The sequence below is a fragment of the Beta vulgaris genome, chromosome 1, assembly GCF_026745355.1.
Source record: "Beta vulgaris subsp. vulgaris cultivar EL10 chromosome 1, EL10.2, whole genome shotgun sequence".
Classification (NCBI taxonomy): domain Eukaryota; kingdom Viridiplantae; phylum Streptophyta; class Magnoliopsida; order Caryophyllales; family Amaranthaceae; genus Beta; species Beta vulgaris.
The window spans coordinates 64152639-64165613 of record NC_079202.1 but is presented as its reverse complement, the minus strand read 5'-3'; the positions used below and the strand labels follow the sequence as shown (position 1 = coordinate 64165613).

Here is a 12975-nt window from a genome sequence, read left to right as displayed (position 1 = left end):
TTAACTCCCTCAATTAAAAGTAGCTGCTATCGGCAATCTTATGTGCGTTTCTGCTTTTATTTTATGTCGTTTCTTGTGTAAAAAAAAGCTTAAGACAATTATATTCTCGAATAACCAAAACTTTTTATTGGAATTTTTGTAGTTTAATTTCCAGTACTTTCAGTACTTGCTCAGCCATGTACAAGGAACTTTCCTCAATTAATGACTTTTTTCCACGATAATTAGATCAAACCTCTAGTGAGTTTAGAGTTTAAATAATATATTTTATGATTACTTTTTTTTTTTGAGGGGATATTTTATGATTACTTTGAACACTGTATACGGTTGGAGTTGAATCTTGTTGCTTCCAAATACTTCATTTTCTATTTTATAGTTGCAGAAGTTTTTTTTTTCTTTTTTTCTTAGCGTAGCTGTCAATTCTTGTTGCAAGCCAACCAAAGTCCATTTATTACCTTATCCAGAAGAATAACTTTTGGTCCTAAAATCAACTATACACTTGTTTTTAAGGTCAAAATTCATGAACTTTGTTGTCATAAAAAGTTACTCGTTGTATTGATACTTATTGCAAAGTTATTAGTTCAATGGAGAACATGAGATTCAGACAAATTTATTTGAATTTTAATGTCTAAATCTAATGGTTAGATTATCCATTTGTATTGCACTTAAAATAATCTAATAAAAAAAATGAGGAAAACTAGAACGATTGGAAAGTTTCAACTACAAGACTGAACAATATTGACAGATTACCCCCTTAAATCTGTTGGTTTTACTCAGCTTCCCAAAGAGAGACCAAATTAATAGTTTGGGGTAAGAAAATATATAAAACGATCATAATAAGGAGAGATTGGCCGGGCTACTAAGCAGCTTTTTAATTTGTTCTGTTAACAAAAAGTACTGGACAACTTATTAGTTTTAATAGAAAAATTATAAAAAAAAGAAAAAAAAAATGGAGTTCACCATACACCAGCAGTAAAGAAAAATGGGAATATTAATATAGTAGAATCACCAACAAGCTAAGTAGGAGAGTTAGGGGTTTAATTTAGAAAGAGGAGAAAATGAGATAATTAACCTTGAGTCCCTAATCATATGAAAGTGCTAGTTTACTAGATTGTTCATATCCTAACACTAGATTACACAGATGGAAGTGATCCATTTCGACTTTTTATCTTACTGCTCGTGTAAATGTTCGGAGATGAAAAAAAAAAAAAAGAGATGAGAGAGAGAGACGTGCACTTACGTGGTATTCAATCATACATAAGTGAAAATAAATTAATTAATGTTTGGGAAATATAAAATAGTAGTATTATTCTACAATTGCATTAGCTTATGTAGTCTAGTCTAGGTGATGGAGTTGCAATATAATGTTGCATGGCTCGCTAATCGCTATTATGATGCACATGGACTGCCTTTATACATGCAAGCAGAGGGAGAGGGATGACTGCATGGGGCACCATCTCCCCGTGTTTTTTTTTCTTTACATTGCATTTGGTCTCTTCAAGTATGCAGGAGTTGAATTTTCTGTTTCATTTGTGGACCACTGTTATTAAAGTTTTGGAAACGAGTTTATGCGTCGAGTTTTACTACTACTTCTAGTATGGAAGTGGAACCCGTTTAATGTGGGACCCTCCCCTTTGCTAACTCAGGATAACGGAGCCAAAATCTGCTATTAGTTGCACATTAGCTTGCGGGCCCTACATATTTTGCATATCATGGCCGCATCATCACGGTTAACTTTGGCTTTGCTCAACACTAGAGCACATGATGCACTTAGGGTATGTACTATTCTTTGATTCCCTTGCATGCTGTTATTATGTTAAAGACTAGGACATGTCATGTGATCTTAGAGCATCATTATAAAGTATGCTATTTTTACTTTTGCTTAGATATTATTGTCTTGATCTTCTATGCGTATATGCTACGAAAACGGTTACTAACATCTTTTTTTGACTGAAAAATATATATTAATTTATTGATGGAAACCCATTTGACATTAACAATAAAAATCTATATAACAAAAATCTAATTGAAGCAAGTAAACTATCCTGCATGAAAGTTATGATCATTGTAATGTAATTGAATCAAGTCCTTGCTCTAGTTGAATTCATAATATTTTTGACATAGTCGAATTTTAAAAGCTAAAATACATGTTTTAAATATTTCAATATTATAGGGAAAAAAACATCATGAATATAAATTGGGATTTATACCATTTATAAATAACATGTCTTTATGACATATTTTAGGAATAAATACTTTTGGACCCAATTGAATTCGATTAAGATGGTGTTCAGTATCTCGTTAACAAAAGATGGTGTTCAGTGGTTGAAGACAATAATTTGTTGTTGAAGCACAACTTTTAAAAGTGAACGATTGAATTTACAACATGGAAAGTCCATTGTATGAAAGACAAGGCTAAGAAGGCAAACAAAGAAAGCAAAGCTATGAAACAATGTGCCAATATAGAGACTTCCAACAACCAAAGAGAATCATTAATAGGTATTAGGGTAATCTTGGTATGGGAAGGTTCAAGATTATTGAAAAAAATAATCGATCGAGCTCGGAGAAGTCTTGAAATAGCCTTTTAAAGGTTGCAACACGTTTTCGGGACATTCTTAAAACTCGAAAAAGAAACCTCATGGATGAATTAAGAGGTCATACGATAACATTTACAAGCATATCCTTGTCTAAGAGAAGGTATGAAGCAATGGTGTGCGAGTCGAGATTTCAAAAGCAAAAGTTTCAAGTATGAAAGACAAGCTAAGGAAAGGTCAACGACGGTTAAGGGACCAAGCTAATCAAGTTAAACAATGCAATGCAGAGCCTCCCAATCACACCTAAAAATGTCGTTGGCCTCAGGAAATTAGAGTCTTGAGATAGTCGAAATTAAAGGCTATGGATACGGATAATTCTTCAGAACTGACAAGAAAACCTCTAGAAATCATCTTATGGTTACAGAATTAAGACCATTTAAAAAGCAAGCTTGTTGCCCAGAGAGGGCAAATGTTCGGAAGTGGATCCTTTGGAGATAATTAGTGTTGGATTAAGACAATGTTATTCGCTCATAGATGCACTAAGAGCATAGAAAAGCGATGATATAGAAGAAATACGGCCGCACGTTCCAAATGACCAAATATTACCATGCATGACTTTACCAATTAAAGTAGCTAGTATCAACATTTAGCAAATAAATCAAACAAGCTCTTTGATTATTGCCTAATCAACTAACAATCTAGAACAAGTTCTCTTAACTCAATTATTAGCAACATTATGAACTTGGCCATAATTACATAAGCTTCAATAAAAGTGATTAACCTTTGGATTATTTGAAAACACTGCTTCTATATGTAAGTTCTATTGACTATCAATCTAACAAGTAATAACAAACAATAATACAACAACAAGTAACAAAGCAATAAAAGATACACAAGAACTTTTACGTGGAAACCCAAGAACTGGGAGAAAAACAAGGAATCTGCACTAGGAATCGATGAACGTTCAAGCAAGAAAGATTATGAAAGCACTCTAAGAACTCTCTCTAGCTTTTTCTCTCTTGAATATGAGAATAATAATGAAGTACTTATACCATTAGAAGCGTATTAAGGTAAGTCTATTTATACCCCTTCGGAAAAAACGCATTTTCGCGTCAATTAAAGCTAAAATAGCCTACCGCCCGATCGGATCGGGCGACTAGTTCGCCAAGTAGATCACACACGGGCCCGATCAGGCGAAAGGACTCCCGGTCTTAAATACGTTCCTTCGCCCGAAGCCATCGGGGGCTTCACAACAATACACTGCTGCTCACCTTGTCTCGGGCCCGATCGGACGACACTGCCTGATCGAGCGACATCCTCGTACAACACTTTTAACGTCTTTTCCTTCGACACATTGAATAAGGCTATGTTTAGTTCACCTGAAATTTTCTGATCTGAACTTATCTGATCTGAACTTATTTTTTCTGATCTGATCTGAACTTATTTTTTCTGAACTGATCTGATTACAAGATCTTATCTTTTAGATTTCTCTCAATATATAAGAAAAAATATAGTCATGTGGGGTCTTGTTTGATTCGTCTCAATGAATACTTTATTAATATTCAATTATTATAATTTTTACTAATATGTAATGAAAGATATTTAATAGTAAAAATGAGTTTTAAAACTGACAGATCTGATCTGATATGATCTGAACTTATTTTTTCTGATCTGATCTGATCTGATCTGATTAGATCTGAAATAAGCAAAAATAAGGTGAACATAGCCTAAATCTGTTTACAATTGTTCAACTCTAAAACTTTTGTTTTCACTTCCGAATTCTCTATAACTCGCCATTTTCCAAAATCATACTTCCTCCGTTTTTTTATAAATGCTACATTTCCCTTAAATGAAAATGTCATAATAGATGCTACATACTATAAATGGATTCCTTCTCATCATAAAAATCTTAAAATACTATTAAAAAGTTGGTGGTCCCCCACCTTCTCTTTTAAAATACTCATACTTTTTCCTTAACAAATTGTTTTTTATTCAAAAAGTGGTGGTCCCCTACTTTCTCTCTTTACCTTTCTTAAAAACCCCCCACTTTCTCTATGTAGCAAGAATAATAAATACACAATTCAAAATTACTTCGAAAGAGAGGAGAGAGAAACTGAAGCACCAAAGTTTAACAAAAATGGCGACATCAAGAGTAGATATGAAGGGATTATACAAGCAGAAGAAGAAGGTAATACTACTTCTCAAAGACTTCTCCTATAATTCGAAAAAAGAATGAATCGTAGTAACAAAGAATTTGTTCATCCCTCTTTTTTTCCCCTCTTTCTCTCTCATCCCCTGCATCCAATTTTACTGCACTTCATTCAATTCTCACTCCAATTCATTTAAACCAAACGTAACAAAAAAAGGATGATTATGCCTTTTAATTTACGCAACTATACCTTACTTCTACTTATTCTTCATCCTCTTTTAATTTAGTTCAATTTCTGGGTTTCTATTGTATATTATCTGGTGAGTTTTTTTTTTTAACCTTTGCTTATACATTATTGATTCCTTTTTCATTTTTCAGGGATTTGATTGTTTGATCGATTAATTGATTGATTCGATTGTTTTGTTTTGCCGTAGTCCTCGTTGCAAGATCAGGATAGCAGAAATGTGTACAGTTGCGTAGATTTGTATTTTGTCACTCATGTGAGTGGAAACGGACCCTATAGTTAAGCTCAATTTTGGGATCCTGTAAATTTTTGTTAAATTGCGATTCTTCGGCTTGATTTAGGACAGATTGAGTCTATTCAAGTGAGGTTACTTCTTTGGGATGAGTTACTTATAATGATAGACTAACCAATATTAGTAACAATATTATGCGGTTACAAAGTTTGATAATATTTCAATTAAAGGGAGGTTTACTGTTGGTTTTTGTCAACTTTTCTGTGTTTTGCAGTTTTCTGTTGAGGTTATGCAATATCGAATGGTCATTGGTTGTATTGCAGATTTGCCGAACCATTCCCAAATTTCTGGAACCACCACTGAATTGTAAGTTATTCTTCATTTTGAAATTTTTTTGCCCTATTTTCAGTTTTTTTATTATTATTATTATTGCTAAGTTATTGGAAATGCGAGAAAAATCAAAGTAGATATTTGAAAAATAAGAAAAAATGCAATCTTTTGGCATTTCTCATGTGATTCAAAGAGAAATATCTGAAGATCTAAGCTTTGTTGGTTATTAGTGAATTTTTTTAGAGTGATACCAACATGAGAAATAATAATAGGATACTTTGATTCCGCAGATTTCTCACTTGTTGGTTTTGTTTTTTCCTTCATTTGTTATTGAAATTTCGATCTTTTTGTGAACCCATTATAGTTTGTATTTTTTCGGTATGTTTTTTACTTCCTTAATCTTGTTATTTAGTGGAAAAGATAACGTAGTGCTGATGTGTTAATGTGATATTAGAATATCTAGATATTGATTGGCTTGGAGTGTTGAGTAAAAGAAGTGGTGCCAAATATTAGGTGCAGCTTATCAGATGAGTTTCTTTATATAGTTCATTAACCAGTAATGTAGCCTGCTTATAGGATTTAGATGCTTTAGTTGGCTCTTGTTCATGAGATATTGTTAGTTTACTCAAGTGGTTAGAGATGGCATACTAATTATACATCAAATCATGCGATAAGTTTCTTGGGAAACTAGGTGCTATTGAGAAATCAAGAAACTCATTTTGAAAGAAGTGCGAAAATGTAGAGCTTAATTCCTTTGTTTGGTAGTTTTTATCAGATTAATTGAGTGGCAAGAGCACTTTTGAGTTTTGCGTGCTGCATATTGTTGCTGTTCTTTGTAAGTCTTTAAGTTCCAATAAGTTTGAAGCGTGAATTCCACAAAGCTTGTTATAACCTGGAGAAAGAAATAACTCAACATGTTGCAGCTTTGATATTGAGATATGAAAAAAAATTTATCAAGAGACAAATGACAAACATCACATCCTTAAGTAGCATCTTGATTTTCCAAGCCACTCATAATATATTTATTAGTTATTTTATAATAAAAAGGTATAAAAGCACCCCTAAATGCTTTTTTCATCTGCATAAAGCCACCCACAAATTCTTTCTGTCACTCACGGGGCTATTTTCCATATTAATTCTCAATCGAATGGCTATTTTTTCACAGCGCAATACCACAACCTCCATTATCCACCACCCGAGAACCTTCTCTATTCCTGCTCTACATAACTGACTGTCCAAGTGTCGGATCACACCCGAGATTTAGAGCCACAAATCACATTTTTTTTTCATGATTGAAATGTGGAGCTTGCTGGTGGATTTGATGCGATTCCTTGATCACGGATATTTTTTTTTAGTAATGAGTAATTTTCATATGATTTCAAGCTTTAACCAGTTCTATGAGCCAACAATTATCCATCATTTGGAGATCAAACTTAGCCAATGAAAGAAGTTGGCACAACCAAAAACTAGGTGGTAGTTTACTTAGGAGAAGCAGGGTGAATGGACTAGATTGTGATGACAATGCGTGTATGGTGATTAAGGCATCTATGCACACCTTAGGAGCAATCAGTTGGACAGTAAGAGAGTTGGTGGAGTGGTAGTGATGGCTGATCAATTGGTCATATATTGTTGTGGTGGTTTTGAGTATTTTCCCCCCTTGATTGTTACCTAATAGATGAGGGGTTATTTATTTACTTTCATTAGTCATAACATTCAAGAAAGATTAATTTTGAAAAAAGAAATTGATAATGAGTTAATAAATTTTGTCAAATTTATCAGGGAGGAGAGCTATTAGGGGTGGCTTTAAGTCGACAGAATAGTAGCATTACTCAAGAGTGATTCCTTGCCATATTATAATAAATAATTATTAGGGGTAGTTTGTTACTTGAGATCCTTCTTAATCATATTTTTTTGGAAAAAATGAAATCTAATAATCCAACATTTGGTCGGTCTTCTTAAAACATTTCCACCTTTTAGTTATTTCTGAATAATCTTACTTATGGGGTGTCTTCTCATATTGGTCCTTGACGTGATCGTGACCCGCCTAACAGGTTAAGTGTAATACGTGTCACAATTTAATGGGCCCGTCCATCTTTTTTACATCGAGAAAATCCCCCCTCTATCACCTTCACCTCCCCGCCGGCCACCACGACCCACTTAATCCCTCTTCCCGTTCCACCGCCACCTTCATCTCTCCTCCCCTTCCATAACCCATTAACCCCACCTCTTTCTCTCTCTTGCTATTGTTCTCTTTGCCCACCTTCTCATGCCTCACACCATCTCCACTCACCAGCTCCTTCTCTCTACCCACCTTCTCTTTGCCCACTTTCTCTCTCCTCCTGCCCCTCCTTCTGTTTGAATCTATAGTGTAAAACATATCTACTTTTGTTTCTTTTCATTAATTTTAGATGCTATTGTTGATTAGCTTATATTTATGATTTAACAAGGCAAAATGCCCCGAGGTAGTGAAAAGCTGTATATTAAATTACATTTTTAAATGCCCTGTGGACTTCTGTAAATTGTTAGTATTTTCCAGAGGGATGTCTAGCATGCTTGTTTCTTGGAATATTAAGACTTAAGAGAAGGCCTTCTACTATCGTTGCTCTGGTGCTTACTTTGATATATTGTCAAACGAGGTCCAAGAGGTTCTTAGATATTCAAAGACTCAGATAAACCAAGCAAGTGTATGCTTGAAGACAGCGATATCATTGACGAAGCAAATGTCGATGACAAAGTTCGTCGAATCGGCAGAGGCCCATTTTCGTTTGAATATTGATCCTAAATACAATGACCAACAGCTAAGAGCAAATGTAGGTCTCCGATAAAAAGATCTCCCCTTCCCCTATAAATGGCTTCTTTTTTGGTTCTTTTTTGAATTTCATGCACTTCACTTGAAAGTGTGGGTGCTAAATATATTGTTTTGCAGGTGAGTTTACCCAAGGGAACTGGAACAATTGTTAAGATAGCCATGCTTGCCCAAGGTATGTGCTTCAACAAATTGTTCGGGTTCAGTTGCTTATCAAATGTATGGTGCAGGAATGCATTCTCTACTAAACTACTTCGCTTGGTACCTCTTAAGGTTGAAGGGACTCTACTGTCCTTAGAAAAGTCTGTTATGATAACAAAAATTGGGAAAGGATATGTGTTTCTGATATATTACTTTGCTTGGTACCTATAAATTATGTAGGTCTACGATAACAATGTTGAAGGAAAGAAGATGTGTTATACCATTTATGGGGAGGTATGTTTATGCTTCTCTAACTCCACACGAGCTCGATCTCATACCTAATGAATTGTTAATTTCAGTTATATTGTGATTTTATTGAGTATATCCTCCCTTTACCTAATGCGTTAAAGACTTAAAGATAAGGATTCCTAAGAGAGAAAGAGGGGAGAGAGGCGTCTTATCTACAATCTACGTACTGCAATTACATTCTCTCTACATCAACTATTTTCTTTTCTTCCCTGCTCTGGCAGTTTGATTCACAATTTTAAGATAAGAGGCGTCCTGTTGATTCAAGAATTCCTTTTGAATATTGCTATGATATGAGGTTTGATTCTAGATACTTCAATTTAATCTGAAACGTTCCATAAAATCTTTTAGCTTAATCATGACATTTGGTTATTTCCTACACAATCTGCAGACCTGATGCAAATACCAGTTTAATACTACTGTCAGTCTTTCTATGCAAGGGGGTAGCCATGTTATGGTTGATGATCCTATCATTGTGATTTCAACACAGGTGTCAAGCTAATTTCTACTTTGTAAGCTGTACATGAACTCAGTAATTGACTTGTCTGCCACTACTTAAGTGCAATTTCCATCCTTCTGAATGCAGAGTGAACTTGTATATTGTCTTGCTGTGGTCAAGAGTAAAGAGCTCAACATTATTGGACGTAAGTCATCTGTTTGCAGATAATGTTTTGCCATTTAGGTTGAGTGCATTTGGTAACTCTTGACAAGTCAGGAAGTCCATGGAAAGTGTCTAAATCAAGCCGAATAGAGGAAATAATTCATCTGGCTCATAATATACTAGGGGAACCCTAGCTTTCTTGTTTCGCTTCTTTAGTCGTGAACTGTTTCATGTTTTAATTCTATTTACACACTTGATAAGGAGTGGTCGGGTGCTGCTATTGAAATTTCACATAGATTTGAAGCCAAATTCATAAGGGACATAAACGTTGATTCCTGTTACTCGTTGGTCTGGGAATTTCCCGAGTAGGATGTTTTTTTTTTTTTTTGAAAGAGAAAATTTCATTAACTGAAGGCCAAACGGCATCTACAATAGGTATTAAAGTAAAACAAGATACAATTAAACAAGACTAAATCAAATTCGTCTTCGAATAAACTACAATGAACCAGATTGAACAATACAACACAACCCTCTTGTATTTGCTGAATCAAGCAACTATTGATGAGGAAGTCTATCATTCTGATAGTTTGGGAAGAACATTCTTGATCGAGTCAGGTTGACGCATCCGAGATTCCAATACCTTCATGTTGAGTCTCGAACTTCAACCAATGAAATAATTTCTCATCCTAAAACAAAAGAACCATACTCCACAACTCCCATAGGGGAGAAGGAGATTTCCAAACAAAGAACTAAAAACCCCATAACAGGGTTTGCGAAACTCTCATAAAGAGAGACTAATTTAGTGAACAAAAAAAGAAAATGAATTAAAAACTGGAAATAAAAGGGGAAAAAGGGGCTATACCATGGATGAAAACATCCATGGCAGCCCCTAATTGATGAATAAAGGGTAGGGGAGGCTAGGGTTTGAGAGAGAAAAAGAGAGAGGAGGCTAGGGTTTGTTTTCCCGAGTAGGATGTTAGTGTTGGATATTAGACAGTTAACATATATTTCTTAGGACTGCAATTAATATTTTCTACAATCTCTCAAGGACTGCAATTCGTATGCATAAGCTTATTAATTCTTATATATTGCTGATTTATGTGCAGAAAACTTCATGACTGGCTATCGTATAGTATTTGACAGAGAGAAATTATTCTTGGACTGGGAGAAATCTGACTGTAGGTCTACATAATTTAGCTTGAATGTTAAACGTTATGTCAACAATTATACTAAACCATAAGTGTGGTCGTGCAGTTTACGATTTTCAGGTCCTAAACCCTTCTGTGGGAGGTAGTGACACCCTCGTCCCTCCTGCAGTTGCTGCGTAACCTGATAATAAAACATTAGGTGTTATGGGGAGCACATCTCATAGTTCAGCAGCATCACCAACTTTCTCCTGCCATTTTTGTGAACTATGTAATTATTTGATTGCACTGACTTTCATGATTTTCTTACTTTACTAGCACTTTAGAACCACATGTGAATTCTTTTTCTCCCCCGACCCCTTGTATTGTAATTTTTTAAGGGTCTCCGTTGTTAGAAGATCATATGCTTAAATAGGAAGTATTGGTATTCTTTTTAGCAGTATATATATATTTTAATGAGGTAAGTAGAAACCTTGACAAGTTGGGGGAATAAAGGGGACCTCAACTTATATAGAGTGAAAATAGATCCTAGCACTTCCTGGAACTATTTCATGCCAAGCCTTCTTTTCTGTGTGTATGCTCATTGTTATAATGCAACATGAGTTCCTTTATATAGCGGTGATATGTTTTGACTTTTTATTTCCCGAACACTATTGTTCATCAGTGTGTTGTTGATCATAATTCTAAGATGTTTTTCGTGCAGCTATTCCAAAACCTCGACGAGATTGTGTTCTTGGACATGGCGTGGTTATTCAGCGTGACCTAGCTCCTCTTTCGGATACCTTGAGGGGAAGGTAAATGGAGCGGTACAGACTTGTAGAGGTGAGGATGAATGGGTGATGTCTAAGACATTCAGAAATTATTTCAATATCTCCCACCCTCTCATAGCACAAAATTCGAATCCCGATGAATGTGTATGGGCTTAGGTAGTCATTGTGATTATTGTAATTATCGCTGGGGCTTTTAAGGTTTATGTATCAAATTGGTCTCCTTTTGCTCCTAATGGTTATGGGGCAGTTTTTACTGGAGCAACTGTAGTATTTTTTGCTTATGCTGGATTTGATGCTGTTGCTAATTCTGCGAAAGAGTCAAAGAACCCACAAATATGTACAAGTTTGATATCGTTGACTGATCTTCCGTCAGAGGTGGAACAGTTTGCAGTTTGTCACCGGTGCTTCCTTCCTTCTTCCTGTATACTCTGTTGGAATATATAGTTTAGTATAAGTTTGTTAGTTAGTTTTCTTAATTTCAGTTAGTTTGTTATTAGATTAGTAGTTATAAATACATGTATTTGTACACTTTTCAATACATCATCAGAATAATAGAATTTCAATATTTTTCCTATCTCTCTCCTCTGTTCTCTCTCTCTCTCCTTCGATCTGCCATCTTCCATGGCACAACACCACTTCTTTCCACCTTAGATTGAGAATTCTAACATGGTATCAGAGCGGGACGAATCCTAGCTCAATTTCTTCTGCAAATTCTCTTCCAAATTCACAAAATTTCATCTTATTTTCTGCGATTTTTCTGGGTATTGCGATTTCTTGTTCGATTTCTTGCGGTTGATTGTTCGTTAATCAATTGATACGATTTCTTGTTCGATTTTTCGTTTATCAGATTGATTCAATCAGTTTCAATAAATTTCTTCTGTGTTTTTTTTTTTAATTTCTTCTCATTTCTTCGAACTCGGTTTCTTCGTCCGCAATTAAAGGTTGAAATTCGCTCAACTGCGTTTCTGGGTTTGATTGTATAAATTTACACATTCATTGAGAATCTTAATCTCGAAGATTGAACATTCATCAACCTCGAAATTATGGGATCTCATCGTCTTCAACTCTTCTTTCTCTCTCCTCAAACTTACGCCATTGTTAACATGCTTCTAAGAGCTTCTCCAGCTTTCTCTCTCTGTTGGCGCGGAGAGACAATGTGGCAGTCAAGGGTCTTGCTGATTTTTTTCGGTGGTTTTATGAACGTTTATTTCTTGAAGTTTTTGATTCTTGTTCATAGATTAATTGTTGATGGTGGGAGGATTTTTGTGAAGGAGATTGCTTGTGCTAATACTAGTTGTAAAATGTTGAGTAATTTGTGTTTTAAAGATGAATCACATTGAAATTCATGGGATTACACTGAATTTGTGAGAAGATATGAGATGTATCTTGTAAAAAAAAAAAAGTTGAGTTGGTGGTGTTTGATGAAATGTGGCTGAGAAGGAAAGTGAGTTCTTCTGATGAATTGAAGAGCTGTAAGAACAGTACGCTTAACAATTCGCCTATGGTTGAGCAATTACCATAGGTTTCATGTCTGGGTATAATTTCTACCAAATTCTGGTGTATTTGTCTTGTTCTTGGTTCTTTCAACATTTTCTTTCCTTCTTCTAAAACAGAGTCTATTCTATAATTCTTCCACTTGTTTCTCACCACAAATTTCCTACTGTTTTTTTTTTTCTTGAAATCAAGTTGTGATTTCCTCTAGTGTTCTTGATTTTTTTTT

At 34.9% G+C, this 12975-nt stretch overlaps 1 protein-coding gene across 30 annotated transcripts; it reads left to right on the top strand.

The window, feature by feature from the left end:
• Nucleotides 1–4251: 4251 nt before the first annotated feature.
• LOC104888135 (aspartyl protease family protein 1) lies at nt 4252–11829 on the top strand. Of its 30 annotated transcripts, none has more exons than XR_002039816.3 (12): nt 4608–4719; nt 5059–5180; nt 5431–5522; nt 8023–8296; nt 8413–8467; nt 8674–8727; nt 8964–9037; nt 9131–9229; nt 9326–9383; nt 10447–10518; nt 10595–10756; nt 11189–11829. XR_002039816.3 is itself a non-coding variant. In XM_048643573.2 (7 exons), the coding sequence occupies exons 4-7, from the start codon at nt 8207–8209 to the stop codon at nt 11249–11251; spliced, it is 360 nt and encodes a 119-aa protein (XP_048499530.1). In that variant the 5' UTR covers nt 4602–4719; nt 5115–5180; nt 5431–5522; nt 8023–8206; the 3' UTR covers nt 11252–11829. The 30 variants fall into 30 exon arrangements, 9 of the variants coding, with proteins under 9 accessions (XP_048501130.1, XP_048499530.1, XP_048499219.1 ...); XR_007274939.2 differs by having other exon boundaries at nt 8413–8565; XR_007274746.2 differs by lacking the exon at nt 8023–8296.
• The last annotated feature ends 1146 nt before the right edge of the window (nt 11830–12975 follow it).

Coding starts and splice junctions, on each gene's coding strand:
- LOC104888135 (XM_048643262.2), top strand. CDS start 8,207: ATGTCGATGACAAAGTTCGTCGAATCGGCAGAGGCCCATTTTCGTTTG. Junction 8,566..8,673: donor TTCGCTTGGTACCTCTTAAG/GTTGAAGGGACT, acceptor TAAATTATGTAG/GTCTACGATAACAATGTTGA. Junction 8,728..11,188: donor GTTATACCATTTATGGGGAG/GTATGTTTATGC, acceptor TTTTTCGTGCAG/CTATTCCAAAACCTCGACGA.